This window comes from Jatropha curcas, chromosome 10 (genome assembly GCF_041381405.1).
Source record: "Jatropha curcas cultivar XTBG-Jc1 chromosome 10, XTBG_Jcur_1.0, whole genome shotgun sequence".
NCBI lineage: Eukaryota > Viridiplantae > Streptophyta > Magnoliopsida > Malpighiales > Euphorbiaceae > Jatropha > Jatropha curcas.
The window spans coordinates 5,561,244-5,583,399 of record NC_143160.1 but is presented as its reverse complement, the minus strand read 5'-3'; the positions used below and the strand labels follow the sequence as shown (position 1 = coordinate 5,583,399).

The 22,156-nt window shown below is 33.1% G+C and overlaps 3 protein-coding genes across 5 annotated transcripts; 1 reads left to right on the top strand and 2 right to left on the bottom strand.

Moving 5' to 3' along the window:
* Positions 1–213: 213 nt before the first annotated feature.
* LOC105640438 (alpha-N-acetylglucosaminidase) lies at positions 214–9,495 on the bottom strand. 3 transcript variants are annotated; one of them, XM_020681895.3, is made up of 19 exons: positions 9,007–9,465; positions 8,840–8,916; positions 8,537–8,748; positions 8,302–8,423; positions 7,438–7,526; positions 7,096–7,190; positions 6,676–6,757; positions 6,156–6,262; positions 6,013–6,043; positions 5,698–5,815; positions 5,533–5,580; positions 4,425–4,534; positions 3,745–3,847; positions 3,032–3,130; positions 2,431–2,541; positions 1,451–1,683; positions 1,092–1,329; positions 935–1,013; positions 214–715 (listed from the first exon to the last, which is right to left on the bottom strand). In XM_020681895.3, exons 1-19 carry the CDS (start codon positions 9,223–9,225, stop codon positions 459–461), a joined length of 2,430 nt encoding a protein of 809 aa, XP_020537554.1. In that variant the 5' UTR covers positions 9,226–9,465; the 3' UTR covers positions 214–458. The 3 variants fall into 3 exon arrangements, with proteins under 3 accessions (XP_020537554.1, XP_012080142.1, XP_089571499.1); XM_012224752.4 differs by having other exon boundaries at positions 7,438–7,523; positions 9,007–9,461; XM_089715373.1 differs by lacking the exons at positions 214–715; positions 935–1,013; positions 1,092–1,329 and having other exon boundaries at positions 1,438–1,683; positions 9,007–9,495.
* Positions 9,496–13,852: 4,357 nt separating this feature from the next.
* On the top strand, positions 13,853–15,603 carry LOC105640437 (Transducin/WD40 repeat-like superfamily protein). Its single transcript, XM_012224750.4, has one exon. It carries the CDS (start codon positions 14,154–14,156, stop codon positions 15,402–15,404), a length of 1,251 nt encoding a protein of 416 aa, XP_012080140.1. The 5' UTR covers positions 13,853–14,153; the 3' UTR covers positions 15,405–15,603.
* A 2,031-nt stretch (positions 15,604–17,634) lies between these two features.
* LOC105640436 (S-adenosyl-L-methionine-dependent methyltransferases superfamily protein) lies at positions 17,635–20,014 on the bottom strand. The gene is made up of 7 exons (XM_012224749.4): positions 19,624–20,014; positions 19,338–19,530; positions 19,126–19,235; positions 18,969–19,047; positions 18,801–18,868; positions 18,440–18,506; positions 17,635–17,944 (listed from the first exon to the last, which is right to left on the bottom strand). The coding sequence occupies exons 1-7, from the start codon at positions 19,855–19,857 to the stop codon at positions 17,832–17,834; spliced, it is 864 nt and encodes a 287-aa protein (XP_012080139.1). The 5' UTR covers positions 19,858–20,014; the 3' UTR covers positions 17,635–17,831.
* Between the last annotated feature and the right edge of the window lie 2,142 nt (positions 20,015–22,156).

Here is a 22,156-nt window from a genome sequence, read left to right as displayed (position 1 = left end):
CTATACGACGACGCATGTGCAATCCTTTTGTAAAATAATAAAAGTGCCGTCTTTTAGCTGCTTCCTTCCTGGTAGGGGAAAGTCAAAGTTTGACATTCCCTTGCACTGTTCCACGGATCAGAGCCACAACTTCTTGACTCACCATTTTTTCTTTCCTTTTCTATCTTTCCTCCTTTCTTTTACTTCTATTAAATAAACATTTCTTGTTCAAACTAAAATGAAAATAGAGATTTAATTTTCTTTTGCAGATAAGAAACTTCTTGTTTCATAACATGACACCTCATTTTTCAAAATAACCTATCTAACATAGACTTTTCTGTCTTCATTCTAGAAGGGTTTATCATTTAAAAGAAATAATGTAGTTCATCCAATGCATTAATTTCTTTGTCCAACTGAACCTAAAAATAAAGGGCACGATTATGACCTTATCAAAGAAGTCATAGATATGGCAGCTCCACTTACTGATCATATGTATCGGAGCTGCGCAAGTACTTATCGTAGAGCCATTTGGATATAATGAGAGGATTTCCATTGCTCTTCACTGGAAATATGTTCCGACTTTTCTGCCAGTCATTTGTCAGTTTTATCCATTCTCTCCTCCAATCCTGCAATTGGAAACCTTGTCCAGTCTCTAAACTATTTATTAAGTATTTGAAATATATAGCCGCTCTGGGGCCGTAATAATCTAGCAGGAGACCGCTCCAGTACTTGTTCCCTACAACAAAGCCAACAAATTAAGAACACGAAATGTACTTCAATACTTGTACAGATGAAGTGACTGAATAGAACAATTTTACTTTCATGAGACAATTTAGAACTCCTTCAGGATTATTGCAGATGCTTGTTCAAACAGCAATGCATAGACAAGCCTACAAATTTAACTGCAAGGTATATGTTCTATAGGTAAAATTCGGAGTATGGTTGATCTGCTTACCATAGTCACGAAGAAGACTTGCTTCATCCTCTGTGTTGTCAAACCACATAGTTATTTGGGTCCTTGCATTCCATTCAAACTGAATTTAATGTTAACATAAATTAGAAATATGTATGGTTGAGATATAATTGGGTTGTTAGCTTGCTGGGCTCCTTACTTGTCTTTCTTGTTCGTTGTCTCGGGCAAGTTGCTTTGCACTTTCTAACCAGGGACCTAGAAGAAACCCCTCATGACATGCTAAGAGAGTATCCATATCTTCAACAAGATCCAGAAACTTCTGGCTCAGGGAAGCAACCATATTGGCATCATTTGACTGGTAGGATTCTATTACTTTCAGGAACAGCTCATTTGCATATTTTGCCAAAGCTTGTCTTGTCAGGTCAACCAAGTCATAGCTGAGGATACAATAAGAGATAACCAGAAAAAATCAGAAGAGTGGCTAATGGGTAACAATTTGAGAATTTGAGGAGTTGCTAACATACGCCGCACAAGTTTTTAAAACCTCAAAATGCCAACCTGAAAGTGTTGCTTCCTGATAGTTCCTCCCCGCTTGTGATGAAAAGTTCTAGTGCACGTAAAACTTGAGAAGTTGAATACCATAGGTGGGGGTGATCATATGAATCAGAATTTTCATTCATGACTGCTCTTCTTGCTACATGTTTGCTGCTGTGCTGCTGCTGCTTCTGCCGTGCTAAGATAAAGAATGGATCAACATCGGGGAATGCTACGATTACATCCCTGTTTTTATCCTGGTCCCACATTATCAAATGTTATATGAACTCAAAGAATATAGAGTTTATCACACCAACTGAGACTTTGAAAATAGGCCAAGTACAGATTCACACAAGTAAAAGCTGAGAGACTGGATGGGTAGCTTCTACTCACATCACTGTTGGACATGGAATTTCTGGACCTACCACAACTTCATATAAATAGAGCAATATATTATTAAATGTAAATATAACATACAAATATCCTAAAAAAAGTAAGAGAAGAACATTGTAAAAGGGTGCCTAGAAACACGGCAGTTTTTGTATTATGGCTTTCAAAAGGATTAGATGTGAGAGACTGGATGGGTAGCTTCTACTCACATCACTATTGGACATGGAATTTCTGGACCTACCAGAACTTCATATAAATAGGGCAATATACTATTAAATGTAAATATAACATATAAATATCCTAAAAACAGTAATAGAAGAATATTGTAAAAGGGTGCCTAGAAACACGGCAGTTTTTGCATTATGGCTTCCAAAAGGATTAGATGTAAGCAACCTTCTCCTAACGTTAAATAAAGATGCTTTTGTGGTTTGTAAGTTATGAGCTCTCAGTCACTGTATGAAATACTCAAAGGGGAAAGAAAAGCAATGTAATAGGAATGCAAGGTCAAGCTTTTGCATTTTGTGGAAGTCAAAGAAAAGTATAATGACTGCATGCTGGTTAACAAAAGGCCCAAATTTACTTCACAACATAAATCAACAAGTTGAGGCACTTACATAAGCACCATCAGTGCAATTGTAAACTGTGTGATAGAGTATATTCCATGCATCTTGTACTAACATAACTGATCGACCATAACGCCTTGTTGAATATAGATCAACCCATGCCTGTGAAAAGGAAGAGTTAGTGACAGTTTCAAGGAGTGACCTTTCTCAGCAACTGATCCATTATAACCCACATTTTCTGGAAATAACAAAAAGAAAAAGAAGAAAGCAAAGAAGTCTGAAAAACCCTACAACTTCAGAATATACAAAAACATTTGAAAAGCAGAAACATAGCTTTCAGCAGTTTTACATGTGTTTCGCAATTGACCAAGCATTTAAAAGAAGATATGTAGAAAGTAAAGTGAAAAAATTTCCAATTTTTAATAAGCTTAGAGATTCATCAAAAATTTGGAAGTGTATTTAGGAAGCATAAGTTGAAAAGAGACCACATCAGACAAAAAACACAGGATCAATGGCAACCTCCAAGAGACAGAGAAAGCACTTTTCTCGAAAAGGATTCTCTTTAGGTACCTCTGATGGCATTTATATACTTAAGATGCACATGTGACAACATCTGAAAAGTCTTAGGCAGCAAGAAAAAGCTTAACATTACCTTGACATCAACTTTATTATGTTGAAATGCCATTTCAGACATGAGATCATAAACAACAGGGTTCTGTTCTATACCTTCCATTGACATTCCAACACCAACCTACAAAGAAGGATTTTATCGAATAGTAATTCAACAAATTGGTAAATAATAAGTGAAAATGACTATTCATAATGGTTAAGTGGCCAAATATTTTGGAGCATATAGAGAGAGATCCATTTTGCTGAAGCATTAGTATGTATGCTAATTATTAGTGTTGACATTTGACCAGTGTAGAGGCACCAAAGGTACCAATAAAGACCATGTGTCTAGATGTTCTAAATACGATAAATGAGCTTCTTTATATCTTCACTCTTTGATATGAAGTAAACTATAATTCATAAAAAGCAGAACTTTTAGATTAGTTACAGGAGAAAAGCTGTGCCAGTCAGCAGCTTATACGTAAACAACATGAGCATGATTATTATTGGAGCTTTTCAAGCAAATCTCCAATTTAAATCTGTTTTTTACTGTTGAGGTTCAACACTCATTCTACATTTCTGTGTGTATTTAAAATTTTCCACTTATACATTTTTATCAAAAACAATTTTCACTTCTTGCATGAACAGTTTGCAGTCATAATATTATGCAGCAGTGTTATGTAACATGGTCAGAGAACCATATCAAACTTAAATTTGAATGGAATTAGATCAAGCAAAGTTAGTGATTAAGCTTACCATTGTTGAGTTTTGACTTATTCGAGCTTCAACTGGTCCAGAAGCTATTGAATCTAAAATTCCATACATCTCTACATTTCCTGCAAAGTTGTGTAGCATACACCTGTAAAACAAAGCACCAGCCGGAAAAAAAAAAAAAAAGTAAAAACGGGAGAAAAATGCCAAAAAGGTAAAGTGGAGGGGAAATTTTTTGTTGTCTATTTTTACGATATTTTAATAGAAAGCTTGAAGCATCTCCATTTTTTATGATAACAGCTCTCTCCCTCTCGAACCAAGAATCAACATTATATATGCATTCAAGTATACTGAAAAAATTAGAGTTACTTCTTGATAATCCTCAGGCCACTTTTAATTTTAACGTAAATGGATTAACTGTAGGATGCATGTGGCCTGCAAGAGATTGGTTATAAATCATGTTCTTTGTTGATAAATAGCTTGCTCCGTATAGTTTCCTCCCTCAATCCGTAATGTGCATATGCATGTCTTACTGTTTATATGGTAAGTAAATATGAGAAATGTTTAACTTCATGAGTATCAAGTTCATGAATATAATAAGTGTCAGTGAGAACTTGTTACAAACTGATATCCTTTACAAAATCAGCAAAGGATTCCAAAAAGAAGGAAAAAGAAAAATAAAAACAATTTGAACATTTAAAAAGGAAAGAAGAACAATAACTCACCAGATGTAAGGAATGCCATAAAACTGCTCTGATGTAATCCATATGGGTTTTACTTCAGCAAACAGATCAAGGACCACCAGCCTCCCCACAGGAACAGAATGTAGAAGTGCCTGTAAAAGGGCAAAGTTTAGTTCAGTCTACAAGCAACCAATTGAAGAAATCAATTGAACTCTGGTGAATCTCAAGATTGGATCAGGGAGAATTTATAAACAGCAAAAAATATTTTGAACTTGCTTTAGAAAAAAAAGAGTGAATTGCTGCATAGGATATTTTGAAAATAGGCTTTGCCTACTAGAGATTACAGGAAAAAAGAATTCAAAATAGCTGCATTGCAAGCTAGTGATCATGTCCTTTTACATCTCAAAGAAAATTGTTGATTACATTGTTGAGCTTCCAACAATCTCAAATCAGTTTGTTGAGTGAGACAATCATAAAATGAAAAAGGAAAAGATCATAAGCTTGGATATTCATTGGTAAAATGATGATGTGGCAATTCAAAATGAAACAGGGAGCACTTTCCCCAAGTCTCTTCAAGAAGCAACCCAACATTATTAGTCAAAAGATCATCTAATAAGGTTGCTACATTATATACTCTATATGATCAGATCACATTTATCAAAAAAATACGTGAAAAATGTGATTAGCATTTGATGAACATCTTGCTTTTTACCCTTTATGTTTTGCACTTCTCCCTCCTTCCTCACTCTTCTATGGTTTACCAATTTTAGATTAAAAAGATGAAGAGCATTCTAGAATTCAGATCACATTTATCAAAAAAATACGTGAAAAATGTGATTAGCATTTGATGAACATCTTGCTTTTTACCCTTTATGTTTTGTACTTCTCCCTCCTTCCTCACTCTTCTATGGTTTACCAATTTTAGATTAAAAAGATGAAGAGCATTCTAGAATTTACGTTTCTTATCAGATGCAAGAACTTAGCGTCAGCTGAATCTTTATCATCATTTAGTTTGAAGGTGATTCTAACAAGAAAGGAGCACAAGGACAAAATGGTTGTTTTTAAGACATACTACAATAACACATAAGCTATGCAACACAGAAGTCATAGAGCACCTAGAGTTGCAAAATAATCATATTGGAACCATGACCTTCATTTGTGGAGGTCTCCAGAAAGGATCATATGAGAACAGCCACCCCTGCAGAACAAAGGCCAATAAAATAGAATGCCAGTTGAAACAAAGTTTACATAGATTAAAAAGAAATTTTTGGAAGATGAATTACTAGGTTAAATAGTAAACACATTATTCTTTTACCTGCATCAACCAGACAGCTTCATTATCGCCACTTTGCATTCCCTTAAAGACTGCTGCACCTAATGCAGAGATGTACTCTGGATCATCAATGGGTGGAGTATTCTCATCAAAAGTGTCACTGAAAAATGGTCAGCAAGTCATCAGACAGAAATTTTATTGAATAAAACCTCTACTAGAAAATGAAATTAAAAAATAAGATGTTGGCTTCGCTAATTCGATGTATTAAACTCATATAAAGCTTAAAATGATTAGTTTACAGGACACAAGTTGTGTGTTGCAGAACATTGTAGTAAGAAAGCAAGAAAAAAATCATACCAATTATATATGTGGCCTGTCCTTCCATATTCTGACAAAAAAAGTAATCCAAATGATCAAATCACAGTACTTTATAACACTTGCAAATTTGTTTAGGCTGTGGAAGTATAATTTTAACTAACATTGGGATCAGAGAACCATACCTTTCAACTGTTGCTCAATGAATGCCTTTCCAATCTCAATGAATAACGGATCTGTTGCATCAAGAAGATAGGTGCAACACCATCTAAGGTCACTTTTAACTGTAAACCTGAAGCAGGACATAAGACATATAAGTTCATCAAATTATGATTATCAGAGTTATGCGACAAGTCCCTTAATCAGCTCAAGAAATTCCACGTCCTAAATAATAATGGTTTGGTAAGAAAATCTTTTCCTACCATTCCAGTCTAAATCCATAATTCAGATTATCATTGCTTGGACAAACGCCACTTGAAACCAGGTTTGACAATTTTAAAAATAATATTTGCAATGCTTACACATACCAACAACTAAGCCTCAATCCCAAACTAGCTGGGGTTAGCTATATGAATCCTTTGTTCCATTTCGCTTGGTTCATAACAAGTCTACACTAACAAATTTCCCAAAATATGCTGTTATTGCATTTCATGACCCAAGGAATAAAGCAACGTCTGTATTAAATGATGACATGGCAATACATACCAATTTCCCAAGCGTGTTATCTTTGCTGATGGAAATATATTTCTTAATGCTGCAGGAACATTTCCAGAGAAGGCAGGAAGGACTGAAAAACAGATCCACAAGCATACAAGAATCATTTGATGAAAGTCAAAAGGTGAAGCAAATATTATTAGATAATGAAATTTTTCTGCATTGCTTCTTCCTTTTTAGATAAGCAGCAGTCTTCTTTGTGGCAATAAGAAATCCTTTAAAAGAGAAATTCTAATGTCTAGTGCTCACATAAACCACAAAGAAGTGTAAGAGCAATTTTAATAAAAAAGAAAATTCTTAAGAAAGGAACCAAAAATGCATCAAACATCACAACCACAAAGAAACAATTTCACATTTAACCAAAAGATAATCCCTAAGATATAACAGCAAAGGCTAGATGACAGTGGGTACCTGGATTCATCCCAAGCTCATACATCCTTGTAAGAATTTTTTTCTGCAGAATTAGTTGTTGATCTAACCAACTTTGTGGCAGTGGTCCACCCCATCTGTATCATCACCACAAGTTATCAAAATGAAAGCTTCTATTTCTATGTATTACAGGAATGCCCATGCAAAGAATTTTGTTGTCCAAAGCATCTCATCAACTAGCACATTCATGTGATAAATGCCTAAGATGAGCTAGAAGGAATACTATACCAACATAAGTACGAAAGTTCACAAGGCCCAAAGCCGCACAACAAAAGTATCACTCCCCCATTCCATAAAAGCTCCCAAGAAGGCCTACAAGGTTACCTGTGCAAGTTTCCCATACGTGACCATGCGAGAAATGCAGGACCTCCAAAGAAATCATCCAGATCTACCTTGCTTACATTAAATTTCTGCTAAAGTGAATGGAAGATCATTAGAAGAAAAATCAAAAGATGTAAACCTATGACTCTTAAGCCATAGGTAAAAAATGATAACTCCATGCTATCTTGAATTATTGTGAGAACAAAGAATATGGTACAAGGAAATAATGCCATTGTCTCATGCCTACGGGCTATCATATTATAAAATTAACAAAATGCATTATCAAGGAAAATATCACATGATTAATACTAACTTATCAAACAAAAGCACTTGGAAGATAAAACTTTTCAGCAAATAATTCTGTGAATATAATATTTTTTTCCCAAATTAGGCACCTCGCAGGCAGTTGCATGCAACTATTTAGTTTAATGAGGACAAACTTGTTTACAAAAAACAATATAAGAGGAGAACAGATTTGACGTAGAAGCATACTCTTTCATCCATTGCTTTTGTAGTGACGTAGGCAAAGGTAAACATTGATAGATATTAAATAAGCGACAAAAAGTTTAACTTCGTTATTATCCTTCCAGGTAAAACCATATATAAAAATACTAAAGAGTGATATTATAGTTCCCCCAATCCAGTTAGGGTAAAATTCAAACAATACAAGTGAACTGCAATTCGATAACTATATCAAAGTTTACATTGTCTTCCCCTCATACCGTCCTTGCTTTCTTGTCTCCCATCTACGACTTCATATGCTCAACATTCCGTAATAAAGTAAATATTAAGAGTTTTGTGTGAGAATGAAAGTTCAAAACTGTAAGCTAAAGCTGACAATATGGAGTTTGACAAGAGGATAGTTACCTTAAAAACTTTTTGCCAAATAGCCTCTTGCCCAGTAAATGCTAATGGCAAGTTGATACCTTGGAAAGCCATCCAATCAATTTCCTTTTCCCATCTTTTCCAGTCCCACCATGCAAAAGTATCTTACAAGGGCATATATGTACATTAAATTGATTTAGCATTTCTCAGACTATAACTTAAAACTCGAAAGCGTGAAGTCGAAAATAATAGAAGCACTAGCAAGGTACAAACTTACAACTAGAAGTAACAGCATTCTGGTAATAATTCCAAGGAATGGGTCTCTGAACTAAGACACCAGAATCTTGAACACGGGGAAGAGAACCTAACTTAGGTATTGAATTTAGTTGAGCACCACCAGTTTTGTCCCAAGATATATGTGAACCACACCAATACTTCAAGTACCAATGCAAACCAGCTAACACTTCCACTCCAGTGACTCCAGAAACTCTAGTGATTTATACAACCCAAAATAAAAGAACATGGATAATTTACAGCATTTAATAAAATAAGCATAAAAGAAAGAATCTTTTTCACTTACAAAATTTCTGGAGTCCCAGGTCTAGTATAAAAAGGATTATTTTTTATAATAAAGCAAGACTGCCCACCACAGTGCTCCTAATAAAGGGAAAAAATAAACACACTGTAGTAAATTCTAAGTAAGTTAATCAAACAAAATTAAAAAATTGACAGGTGAAATCAAAATACCTTGGAGATTATTCGAAACTCGAATCCCGAAGAATGAGAAGGAAGCAATCTTTGAAGAACGCCACGAGCTGAGGCTAATTGGACTGAAGGAGGAGCTCGCTCGCGTTCCTGGATTTCCAAAAGGCGCGAAATGTAATCGACGCCGATCGTCGATGACTGAACTAAGGAAAGGATAGAGAACGCGAAGAAGATAAAAATGGCGGGAAGCAGAGAGGCCATGGAGAGAGAGAGTGAGAAACCTTAGTCCTTAGGTGATGAGGAGAGATGGCAGGGTTTATAGAGAAGTAGATTGGTGGCATTTTGGAGAGTAGTGGTAGTGATGAGGTCAAGAGATTCTGTTTAAGTGCATGAGACAAAAATTTGATGGCCGGCGAGAGAGGAGGAGAAGAAGAAGGCGGAGAAATGGGGTGGGCGTTTTCATTGGCTTGTTTTTTTCTGAAATTGAAATTTGAGATCGATGTCGTTTTGGCTAACTAAACTACAGTACTGTGGACTTATGTGTTCGCTTTGTCATCAGTGTCGTTTGAGAACTTCAGTCTCCATACTACTTGCCTCGTAAAGGACAGTGTCAATGTCGTCGTTTAGGAAAAATACGTGACAGCTTTTGATCAGCTTCGTTGATACATTCGTTTTGTCGTTTGGCGAATTGCGGGTAGCTACTCGCACAAAAATGAACCACCTGGGCTTAGGCCTATTTCTCTCGCAACGGCATGCGACTACTGAATCGGCCCACAAATGGACCCTGAAATAAGCTAAAATATCAGTTTGATCCTTCTTTAACATTTCTTTCTCAAATCAACATGCATTATAGTTTCTAAGTTTTGGTGGTTGAAATGGTTCGCACGCATTGTATGAAGTTTGGGTGTGACATGTTTAAAACCAATGTAGGATAGATTTAATCTTAAAAAGACAATTGAAATATGAAGTTTCGTATTTGATTCTTTAAATAGAAGAGAGGCTATCAATATTTCAAATTTAGATTAATTTAAATTAATAACAGAATTGTAACAAAATAATCTTTGAAATATTTTGTTGATGTTCTTAGATCAGAATTCATAAATTAGAGTAAATTATCATTTTATCCTTTTATCTTGCTAATACAAAAGGATGGAGTGGAACAAAATTTTTATGCTGTTTTCGACATAAAGAGAGAAAAAGGAAAAAATTTTGGTTTCAATATAGTCTCTCTGTCTCAAAATATAAGTTGTTTTCGAGTGTTTATTTTATTCTAACATATAAATCGTTTGAAGTCTTTCGAGAAGTAATAAATGATGTTTTTTCAATATTACCTTTATTTACATTAAATATAATTATTACCCTTACGGATATCTCTTAATTTGAAAGGATAATTTGGTCAAATTACTTTTGATTTTGTTATAATTTAATAGAATTAATTATTTCTTTAATATCTGTGTAAGACGAGTCCAATACTAGAAAAGATAATTATATAGAGACAGATAGGGAGGTACAAGTTGTTCCAATGGCCTATATACTAATAATGGATGTATATATATAGCTATTAGATGGCTATATTTGATTATCTATAATAGTATGGTCCGCCAAACTTAATTATTGAAGTTTTTTTATTTATGATATGCAATGAACTTTGATTTTTGTTTTTTAAGAATGAATGATACGTGTCTTTTTATTATTTAATTATCAAATTGTTTTACATATTAATAATTATAAGAATAGAAGAAGAATTAAATGCCAACAATGTAAAAATGACGTATAGTAGTTTTGGATGGAAGCTTGAAAATTTATTTAATTTTTATAATTAAATAATCAAATATTATATCTTTAAAAAAATCAAATAAAATTACCTTTTAGTTAATTAAATTAAATTTCCTTTCAAAAGAGTTTATCATCAATTAAGATTAAATTAACCTCATAATCAAATAAAATTACTAAAATACAATTAGTATTCAAGATTCTAAGGTTAAACTCTCGACTCCTTTCAAAAAAAAAAACTCTTAATCACATCTATTACCTGATCAAGATCAATAAAAATTTTATGATATCATTTCATAACTTTCCCCAACAAAGTAGTATCAAATACAAGAAAGGAAATTAGGGTTAGGAACATTGATCATACCCATCAAAAGGAAATTAGGGTTAGGAACATTGATCATATCCATCAAAAGGAGCACATGAACTTACTTTATAGGTAGCTAATTAATTTCTTGCACCCTTTTTGCCTAACAATTAGCTGGTGATCTTTTTACCTAAAAGTGCATTATTGAAATGAAATCACCTTATATTCTCATGCATTTGATCCCATTGATGTTAAAAAGTAAAAGTTTTGGCTTAACATTTAAGAAAATAACTATTGAAATTAAATAAAATTTTCAATCTATCATATAAAAACTTTTATGAAGTAAAAGTTTCTTTTTATTTTGATTATTGAAATAATATTAATTGTATATCTCATCAAATCCCAAATTTAAACCCTAATATATGTATTTTTTTAAAAAAAAATTCAATAGAATTGATTTCATTTCTCCCATCAAGATAATCTTTAGATTAGATGACAAACCTACCCACCTACCTAATATAGGCTGTTTAGGTCAAAGGAAAAGTCATTGTCAGCCATAAAAGAACAGAATAAGGGTTCTAAGCCCAAGCAAATTTCATTGATGATGGGTCCAAGGTTGAAGGATTCAATCAATCAATAGTACCTACTCCATTTGAGAATTGGATGCACCTTCAAGATTTGTTAAAAAAAAAAAAAAAAACTAAAAAGAGCAAAGTAACATTTGCAATAAAGAGATTCACAAAATTAGTGAAGCAAAGGTAGTGTGTAGAGAAAAGGACCAACTAGAAGTTGTGGAAAAGAAGAACTGAAGCCACATGCTCTGATTCCCACAGCAACTACCACTGCCCTATTCATCTATTAACCTTTTCCTCCATTTGGTGGTTGCTCCAATTTAGGTATATATGTATATATTCTACAAGTAACATTAACCTATATGATCAAAGAAAAAAAAAAAAAAAAGTAACATTAACCCATAATAAAGAGAAAGGTCTTTACATTTGTGATATTAAGTGTATTTGAATCCGTCAAGATTAAGAAATAAGAATTATTACGGTTAAACGGTGAATTTATTCATATAATTTTTATATTATTGTCATCTTAAATAATACATGATCAATTATCATATTAAAATTATAAGTAAAAATTAATGAGAGTTCTTGAAAATAAGATAAAATTTAATAAGGGTATAGTAAACAATTTAAAAATTAACTAAAATGCAAAAAATAAAAGTGGATTATATTTTGAGACAAACCAAAAAGAGAAGATGAACTATCATTTTGGAACAAAGGAAGTATAAAATTTATCCTTTTAAGTGTCGAAGCCATGTTGCAGAGAAAAGAAACAATTTCTCCTTTAATCGTATTCCTCCTCCGAAAGTTAATTCTACTTAATTTAAAATTTTAGTTTTGTCTTTAATCAAGGTTCCACACTGTTTAGGAATACTTCAAGAATAAAAACAATCAATTTTCACAAAAAGAAGCAGATTATTACCTAATTAAGACTTAAACACTCCTAAAGCATATAGAAGCTAGATTAATATTAGGGTTCTTCTGCCTCATTCCATATTGATATTGTTCTTATATGATGGGGCCAATGGAGGTTGTTGCCTAAGCAAGTCTGGGCTTATCTCCAGACAAGACAAGACAAGTACCTAAAAATTTTCCGTTAATAATGTACTTTCATTGTAATTTCAAGTGAGGATTTATTAAATACCCACCTTAAATCCTTAAAAACCCTAGATAATCATCTCAAATTAGGGCATCACACATGGATACTAATGAACTTGAGTGCAAGACATACTCATAGAGAAGCAGAAGGGAATTGTCCTCCACTACTCTAACAATCTATATAGGAAACAAGACTCATAAAACCAAAACTATCTTTATCAAAATATGCATATAAAAAATATATCATTTCATTGCACTAGTTACCAACCAACCACAAAAATGGTGACAGGTATGTACCTCGGTTTCCCATCAATGTCGCTCTTAAGATTTAGTTCTGTCCTTTGATGATATCTTCTGTTGTACATAAAAAAAAATGAGTCTCCATCAAATGATTTCAACCCAGAAATTTTTCAAACTCAATTTGGCTCTACGTGTCGGCTCAACATAATTTCTGGTCAAAGGTTATAGATTTCAGATAGATAACAATCGACAATCACCTGTTGAAAAAGGGTATCTGATAATGAAGGTGTCTATATGATTTACCTGCCCTTATCATCCATCCAAAACATGAAAACTGCTTGCTTTAACTATCAACAGAATTGAAAATGGATCACTGTCAGCTAAACATTTCAAATTTCATCATCTGTGACAGAGATAATTTTTTTGTTTTGATGAAAACCGAACCGAAGTGTACAATACTGAATCAGACAGAATCAGTTCGATTTGGTTCAGTTGGTTTCCATTTAGTTCTAACTATTTTAGACAAATTTTTTGAGTTCAGTAAGAACCAAACTAAATTTTAAAAGAAAAAAGTGATTTTTTTTTTCTATTAAAATCAAAATAAAACCAATTATATAAAAATACCATACCGAACTAAACCATCCGCAAAGTACTGATTCAATAGCTCTAATCGATCATCTACATGGTTTATATTGGAGGTTGCATATACAAGTAAGCATGTGGACACTTGGCAACCATCCGCAAAGGACTAATTCAACAGTGGTGGACCAAACCTGCTTAGCTCATAATGAGAAATTGAAGGATGATACTTATTACCTCACCATCTGTTTTTGATGGATAGATGAATCATTTCCCAACTTATATACCTCTATATGTCTCTCAATACAAACATCAGATTTTCTCTGTTCTCTGCAAGAGAGAGAAAGAAGAAGAAGAAGAAGAAATAGTGCAAATATTAAATAAAATAAATGCTTTCTGATTGGGCAATACGTATTCGTACACTTCACCCAGATATCAGAAAGGTCTAAGTGGGCCATTCTTGCTTCACTTTTTAGCTAAACTTGAATTTTTCCTTAATCTAATTGCCTCTTTTGTTCAATAACAAGAGTATTAATAACCTTAATTACAATAACCTAATTCTCTATAAATCAAACTCATCTTCACCATCTTCTTCTCATTCTCTTTTCACTCCCTACTTCTCACATATGCTAGAAACCATGCAATATCAGTTTAACTACCATGAACCAAACCCACCATCTCTCTCTTCCTTGCCAAGCCTCCAATCAGTTTCTTCCCTAACTTCACGTCAACACCACTACTTCCTCTCAACCACCAACTACCACTGCGTCACCACTCTTAAAGGTCACACGGCCTACATATCCTCTCTAACCCTAGCTGGAAAGTTTCTTTTCAGTGGCTCCTCAGACAAAGAAATCAGATCTTGGAAGAGAAACCCTCAAGACTCAGAATTTCAAGATCATGACCAAAACCTATGCATAACTGTAGGAAAAGGAGCAGTGAAGTCTTTAGTAGTTTTATCTGATAAGCTCTTTAGTGCACATCAAGATCACAAAATTAGAGTATGGAAAATCAGTAATCAAGAACCTGATCAACAAAAGTATACCCATGTAGCTACACTACCTACACTTGGTGACAGAGCATCAAAGATTCTGTTACCAAAGAATCACGTTCAAATTAGAAGGCATAAAACATGCACGTGGGTTCATCATGTAGACACAGTATCTGCCCTTGCTTTATCAAAAGATGAATCTCTTCTTTATTCAGTTTCTTGGGATAGAACACTCAAGATATGGAGAACAAGTGACTTCAAATGTTTAGAGTCAATAACGAATGCACATGATGATGCTATAAACGCAGTAGCAATTTCGAACGATGGGGATGTTTATACTGGTTCAGCTGACCGGAAAATCAAGATTTGGAGGAAAAATTCCAGTGAGAAGAAACATTATTTAGTGACAACGTTAGAAAGACACAATTCAGGAGTTAATGCACTAGCACTGAGCACTGATGGTTCTATTTTGTACTCTGGTGCTTGTGACAGATCAATAGTGGTATGGGAAAAGGTTGATTATGATGGCGGTGGCGATGGCGGTGGCCGTGGCGATGGCGATGGCGATGGCGATGGCCGTGGTGATGGCGATGGAATGGTGGTTTTGGGTGCTCTTAGAGGGCATACACAATCTATATTGTGTTTAATAGTTGTGTCTGATTTGGTGTGCAGTGGTTCTGCAGATAAAACTATAAGAGTTTGGAGAGGTGATTATAATAAAAACTACTATTGTTTAGCAGTCCTGGAAGGGCATAAAGGTCCTGTAAAGTGCTTGACTGCAACAATTGACCATCAAGACCTGTCTGACTCATCATATCTTATTTACAGTGGGAGTTTGGACTGTGATATTAAGGTGTGGCAGCTTAATGTCCCTATACTTCTGTAGGAGAAACTTCTCCAATGAGGCCATCTTCGTACATAAAACTATGTTTTGAGAAGATTCTGCATTGTTTTACTTTTCATCTTTGCTTTATTTTTCTGTCCTTCCTTTTTAAGGTTGTTTTTGATTAATCACTGCTGCTCGAGTATAATATTGAGCTCAATGATCCATAAGGAGATTTCACTCTCAAGAGGTTTTTGTTTAATTGTTTGTGATATAGTTCATTCCTTTTTTTTTTTTTTTTTTTTTGTTTTTTTTTGTTTTGGTCATTCGAAGAATTGGAATCATCCATTTAAACCTTCAGTTCGTGCAATATAGACTACTCAAAGCAACCACCTATTAAAAATTGCTTAAAAGCTTTTATTGCATATAATTAACAAGCTAATTAATAAACTTTTCTTTTATTCAAAAGCATAGGTAATTAAAAAATTATGATTTGCTTAAAAATGGATCACTTCAAAAGTTTTCCAACTTGTCATTTTGTTGAATCTTTTAATAAAAATACTTACAAGTTGTTTTAGTATTAGAAGATAGTGCCATGGAAGCTTCTCTTCAAGAGAAAAAAAAGGGCACTCTCCCTTGTCTTTTCTTTTTAAGCATAAGCTTCCATGGCTCTTTCCAATATTTATTATGTAATCTCACATTACTATAGAGTAAAGAGATGTGTCAAGCAAAATTATTTGAATTAAGAATACTATTAAAATCTAAACAAAATGTATTTAAATTCACATAGTTGGTCTTGTGGGGCTCAGTGTGATAGCACAATAAGGACACAAAGAACTTGTAATTTAATCAAGGACTATTGTGGTTTACACTAATTCATATATACTTTACATAATAGAAATCCAACTTTTAATTAAAAAAAAAAAAAAAATGTGCAACTAAAGCAATAAGTATTTGATATTTCAATTACTTTCTCTCATGCAATTGAAAGTTTTGTCCAATGGGATTTTATGGCAAAAAGTAACATATTATCAAAATAATGAGGAAAAATGCTTTCAAAAATTGTTTGCTACTTCTAGAAGAGGACAAAAGGGAATAAATAAAATAAAATATTTTCTTTTTTGTATAATAAAAATATATATAATTTTTAAGCTGCTGCCTCAATGATGGCTTCTGCATTTTATTAATAATAAGAAAATTTTCCTTGATCAATTATCAAGATCTAGAATAATATATGATGTAAAAAAATTTAGAAACCCGTCTTTTATCCAATTATTCTAAAAATTTTCTCATTTAAAATATAAGTTTTTGTTAAAATGCATGCTATTTATTCAACTGAAGGTGCTTTCCAATAGAAGTGTAGTAATAGAAAAAAGAAATGAAATAAGAAAAATCAAATAAACAAAAAGAAAAAGAAAAAATTTTCTTTTAGTCTGCACATGTCTCCATATTCGAATCAGGGATGGTACTTAGAATAGCAATTCCAGATTTTGAACCTCCAACCTTACATGCAAAGTTTGTATGGAGATAATAGTAAAACAACAGACAATCATGTATACTCACGGAAAAAGAGCATCAGAATGCTACCTTTCGACCAAACAAACCATCAGACACGACACGAGATAATATTGAAAATAAATAAATAAATAAACAATCCCAGACAGAGTAAAGAATGCTGCAAAGATTTTTTAAAAAATTATGTCATAAGTTCTTTTCTTCATATATAATCAAGTCACTAATTTAATTTCACAAAGCATCAACGTGTCAGGCTGAGGCTGATTTTAAGGGATTTACCTTAAACAAATTCAGCTTGAGTGATGATTTAATTGAAACTTTAGCAATTTGACCAACTAAACTAATTACAATTGGAGAGGAAGTTAGGTAAAGGTCGTTTTTCTCAGGCCACCATTATTCTAACCTAATCTTTCCTCGAATTCAATCAAAATCTACTCTTTCAGATCAAGCAAAAGAAATCAAGGCATAAGATTCCTTTGACAGAGAATAGACATCTAAAAGACAATACAATTATCATTTCACATCCTACAAGACCCAACCTCTCTAATGGCTATTCCATTACCTCCGCATACAGAAGCTTTGTTTCTCTTCATAACAAGTACTTCATAAACTGATGGTGGAATAACTTTTGAATATGATCTAGAAACTCATCCATAAGTTCAAAAACCACTTGTTCCACAATATCCATGATGAGAAAGGACCAAGTTAGTATCTTCTTATAGAAGAAAAATCAAATGAACATACAAGTATTTTGAATCAACTTTTCCAAGCCCACAGAAAAAAGAAAAATAACATCAATAACTGAAGAGTCAAAAAAGCCACCGCAGTCCATGAATCAAACATTAAGCTTCAACAATACTCCTACCTACTTCACTAAGCATAGAGAGATAATCTGAAAGTACAACTCGTTTTATATACAATTATACATTTTAAAGGATTCAGAGATATGGTAATTACGGCTAAAAAAATTGGGTGTTACAATGGTAATTTTGCTGGAGTACCTGGATCACGTGGATACTTCCTTGGAGTGTGGTAATCTTTTACACATATGATGGCAGTTCGCTGTCCATATGGGCTGTGAGAGTCCACTGCATATAACGAAGAAGTTAACTCTAATGTTACAAGCCAAAATTGACAATTCCTTTACAGTTACAGACAAAATCTCAAATCAAACAATATCTACAAGATAAATAAGGTTTTCTGTATTGTGTGACACAAGCCAATAGCTCATTCTTTTTATATGTTCTGCTCAACTTTCCAGTTCAGAGGTTAGAGTTGAAAATTTTGAACAGGACAAAACAGAATAATGACCTCGACACAATGTCAAAGTTGTTCAGAATTCATGATCTGGTAGTTATAATGGATGCTAATCAATTATGTATTACAGTCAGTTTAATTTGGTCAAAAAACAGCAGCCTTTCACTGTATAAAAAATAAATAAATAAAGAAAAGAAAACATATTAAACAAACACATAGCTTGATACAAACATGAAATTGTATTTAACAAAATGAGATAAGTCATAGGATTTCTATATCAAGCACATGAAGGATAATAATATCAGAATTGATGACACAATCCATACCGGGGCAAAGTTGCAGTCTGGATGCACCCATTAGTTGGATTGCTCTTTCTGCATTTCTAATTTCTTCCTGCCCACATTTTATCACATAAGAAGATTATTGATAGTTGGATAGCTCATGTTCAAGAAGTAACTAGGGAAAGTCAAAAAATTATTATACAAATGGAATGGGAAAGTTTTTCCTGTAATTTACATCTGACAGCTTGTTTGAATTTTAGGTATTCATTTAAGAAAAATGTACTGGGAATTACTAACTTTGTTTAGTAACAGCCCTAGGAAAGTTTAAACGACATCCTGGATAAATTACTCATCAGTAAATAAGCAATTAAGGTTGCAGTCCCAAGTCCAGAAAGCATATACATACCTGAGGATCATGGCCCTTTGCAGCTATAAACAGCCCACCTACTCGAACTAGAGGAAGACAATACTCCGCTAACATTTGGGGAAAAGAAAGAACAAAACACAAACAGTTATTTCCTTCGAAGAACTGCAGAAATAAAAGAAATTAATATAGGAAATTTATCAGAATTACCCAAAACTCTCATTTCTGCTACAGCTCTGGCCACTGCGACATCAAATTGCTCTCTATAGCAATCATTCTGCCCTAGATTCTGTCCTAAAACAAGGATTAAGGAATGAGTAATTCATAAATACCAAATTGTCATATAAAAATTGAGAAAGGAACATACCTCTGCTCTTCCCCTTACAACTTCAACATTTGACAACCCAGTAACACTAACTGCATGCTCCAAGAAAACACAACGCTTGTTCATGGATTCCAAAAGGGTTACTTTCCAATCTACACTTCATTGAAAACAGAAAACGACATATTATAAAGAAAAGTGAATGAAACAAAAATAAATTGGAAAAAAAATGTACAAGAGAATAAGACTAAGCTCACCTGGACAAGCAATTGCTAAAACTAACCCAGGAAGCCCAGGTCCAGTTCCAACATCAACAAGTCTGAGATTTTCAATCGAAGAACTGCAATTCGAAATGTAAGAGTTACGTATAGGAGGTAGCATTGCGAGTGAATCCTCTATATGCCTATTCATGACCTCGTTCGCTTCAGTGACAGCAGTAAGATTCATTTTCTGTAACATTAGCAGAATCAAAAACCGTAAAGAAGAGATAAAGAAAGAAAGAATCAAATGCGTTCTCGTATCTGTATAAGAGAAGGGGGAAACCTGGTTCCAGTCCAGAAGTGCATTAATGTATTGGTGAATTTGGTCTTTTTGGCGGGAATTTAGGGTTTCAAAATAAGAAGGTTTATAATCTGATGTTGTAATTATTGTTTTTGAGCTGATTTTGCGAGGAGGGAAGGCGTTTGATTTTGCGATCCGAAGGTGTTTGACAAAAGTCCCGAAAGAGAAAGAAAACGGCGCATTAGGAGCCCTCCACAGACTAACGATCATGTTCATTTACCCGCGTCTGCGCGCGCTCTAATTCCGTTGCAGTTGCACCGCAGGCCAACAAATAGTTGTTTTGCTGAAACTTCTTAGCCTTTGAGTGAAATGCTTTCTTGGCGGGAGTTCAAATAGAAATAAGAAACTGTAGCTAATTTTTATAAATTTATTTTCTTATGAAAATATTAAATTTCAGCAACACCTTCCAACAACTTTGTAAAAAAAATATATTATTTGGCATAATTTATCAGATTTCGTTGCATGATATTCCGTTATAAATTCAATTATTAATAGATAAACATGGTTTCTTTTATGTCTAAATGGTTCTATTTATCTTATACTATGATTATTTGTTTTAATTTGGTTTGCATAATCAAATTACAGTTTTTATTTACTTATTTATTTATTTTTCACTGCAGTAAAAAAGCCCTCCTTTTATTTTATTTGTTAAAGTATATCTTCGTCCACACCACCTCTCACCATCACCGATGACTATCATATTTATATATTTTCCGCATTTGACAATAATTTTTTAACTGGCTATTAGATTTCTACTTTTAATATTTCTAGTAATTCAACAGTTCATAACTCGGTTAATAAATTTAACAAAAATCATAGTAATTAAGCAACTAAGACAATAATAATTATTTATAATTGTTATTGCGATTATGATAATCATAATTGGCAGTAGCATTATTATTATACTTATAGAAAAATAATACAGTATGTTTCCAAAACCAAGAACATGCGGGGACTGATTTCGTTCGGCTAGGTTCGCATACATTAGGCCCAGCCCATAGGGCCCAACTGACTCTCACATGTGCACTTGCAGCTTCACCTCTGGATTATTTCAAAAGCTTTTTTTTTTTTTTTTTTTTTTTTTTTTTTTTTTTTTTTTTTTTTTTTATTGAGAGGCCTGATGGGGCAAAATAAACTCTCTTTACACTCGCCAAATTGGTAAAATTACATATGATCAAGAGAACTCGAAACCTCTCGTTCCTTATCTAAATGAAAATACCTACCAGACCACATCTGATTGGTTCAAAAGTCGATTTTTCATGACTCTTGTCTAATTTTTTCCAATGGAGTCAAATCCATATAATGAAATACTTGAACTCGATTGTAGTATATTCACTTTTTATTTTGATCCATAAATTATATTGATTAAGTACTTCAATTTATAAAATCATTCTGTTGAGCATTTCAATTTCTAAAATTATAACAATTAAACACTTATTACATGTTGAAAAAAGTAAAAATTATTATCGTAAAAGTTATACTAATCACACACTAAAATAATATTTTAAATATAAAAATAAAAAATTCATAATTTTTAAAAGCATAATAAGTGCCACTCAAATTGAATATATCATAAAGCTAAAACAGCAAAATTAAGCGTGAATTTATGTATTTTGCCCATAAATTAAAATGGTATATTTTAAAAAAAAAAAAAAAAGAAAAAAAAAAAGAAGGTAATATATACAAATCAAATGACATTATTTAAAAAGGGGACAAGGAATATAAGAGGGTGTGTAGGAGCCAACTAATGAAGGGCTGGGATGTGTCAACCTTGTAATGATGATGATGATAAGCAGATGTTTTGGAACCAAACGAAGTCACAGGACAACAACAAACAACAACAATATAAAAAACACTTTCTACTGTTCTGTCATAGGACCAACACTACACTACTCAGTGGAACTCACAGAACGCAAAGAGAAGAGAACAGAACACTCATGCATATGGTGTGGGTCCCAATTCTCCAGAACCTTACTTAGCTAAACTTACACTAGTTTATATCAATTTGGTTACAAAGAGTATCCATGGGAATATGTATCCAAATGGGATGGAGATTCATAGTAAAAAAAATTGTTTAAACATATCGTGTGATAGCTACAATATATAACATCATTATCATTTTTTTAGAAATGTGTTTTTGCAAATGTGATCATAAATGTCAAATTATAAAATTTTATTTCAAAAAGATAATATACAACATGACAATATAACAGTCGTCTCACAGTGAAACACGTAAAAAAGAAAAATTTGGTTTATACCCGTATCTTAATTTGACAACTCATTGCATTTAGACAAAAAAAAAAAAAATTTGTTTTTTGGTGTAACATTTTCCAGGAGAGAAAATGGGTAAGAAGAAATTCAAGAAAATGAGGTAAAGAAAGGAAATTTAGTGGCAGTAGCAAGCATGGTTAAGGACTAGAAGACATGAAATACTGTGAGCTTTTTGATCTTTTGGGTTTAGACTTTGTTTGATGCTAAAAAGATTTTTGAATCTATAGAAATTTTTATTTATTTA

What these genes read in the sequence shown, in the direction of transcription:
- LOC105640438 (XM_020681895.3), bottom strand. Translation starts at nt 9,225, where the DNA reads ATGGCCTCTCTGCTTCCCGCCATTTTTATCTTCTTCGCGTTCTCTATC. An exon ending in CCTGGGACTCCAGAAATTTT is followed by an intron (nt 8,749 to 8,839) that starts GTAAGTGAAAAA and finishes ATAAATCACTAG; the next exon opens with AGTTTCTGGAGTCACTGGAG. An exon ending in TCAGGAAGCAACACTTTCAG is followed by an intron (nt 1,330 to 1,450) that starts GTTGGCATTTTG and finishes TTGTATCCTCAG; the next exon opens with CTATGACTTGGTTGACCTGA.
- LOC105640437 (XM_012224750.4), top strand. Translation starts at nt 14,154, where the DNA reads ATGCTAGAAACCATGCAATATCAGTTTAACTACCATGAACCAAACCCA.
- LOC105640436 (XM_012224749.4), bottom strand. Translation starts at nt 19,857, where the DNA reads ATGAACATGATCGTTAGTCTGTGGAGGGCTCCTAATGCGCCGTTTTCT. An exon ending in CACTTCTGGACTGGAACCAG is followed by an intron (nt 19,531 to 19,623) that starts GTTTCCCCCTTC and finishes CTAATGTTACAG; the next exon opens with AAAATGAATCTTACTGCTGT. An exon ending in AGCAGAAATGAGAGTTTTGG is followed by an intron (nt 18,869 to 18,968) that starts GTAATTCTGATA and finishes CCCAAATGTTAG; the next exon opens with CGGAGTATTGTCTTCCTCTA.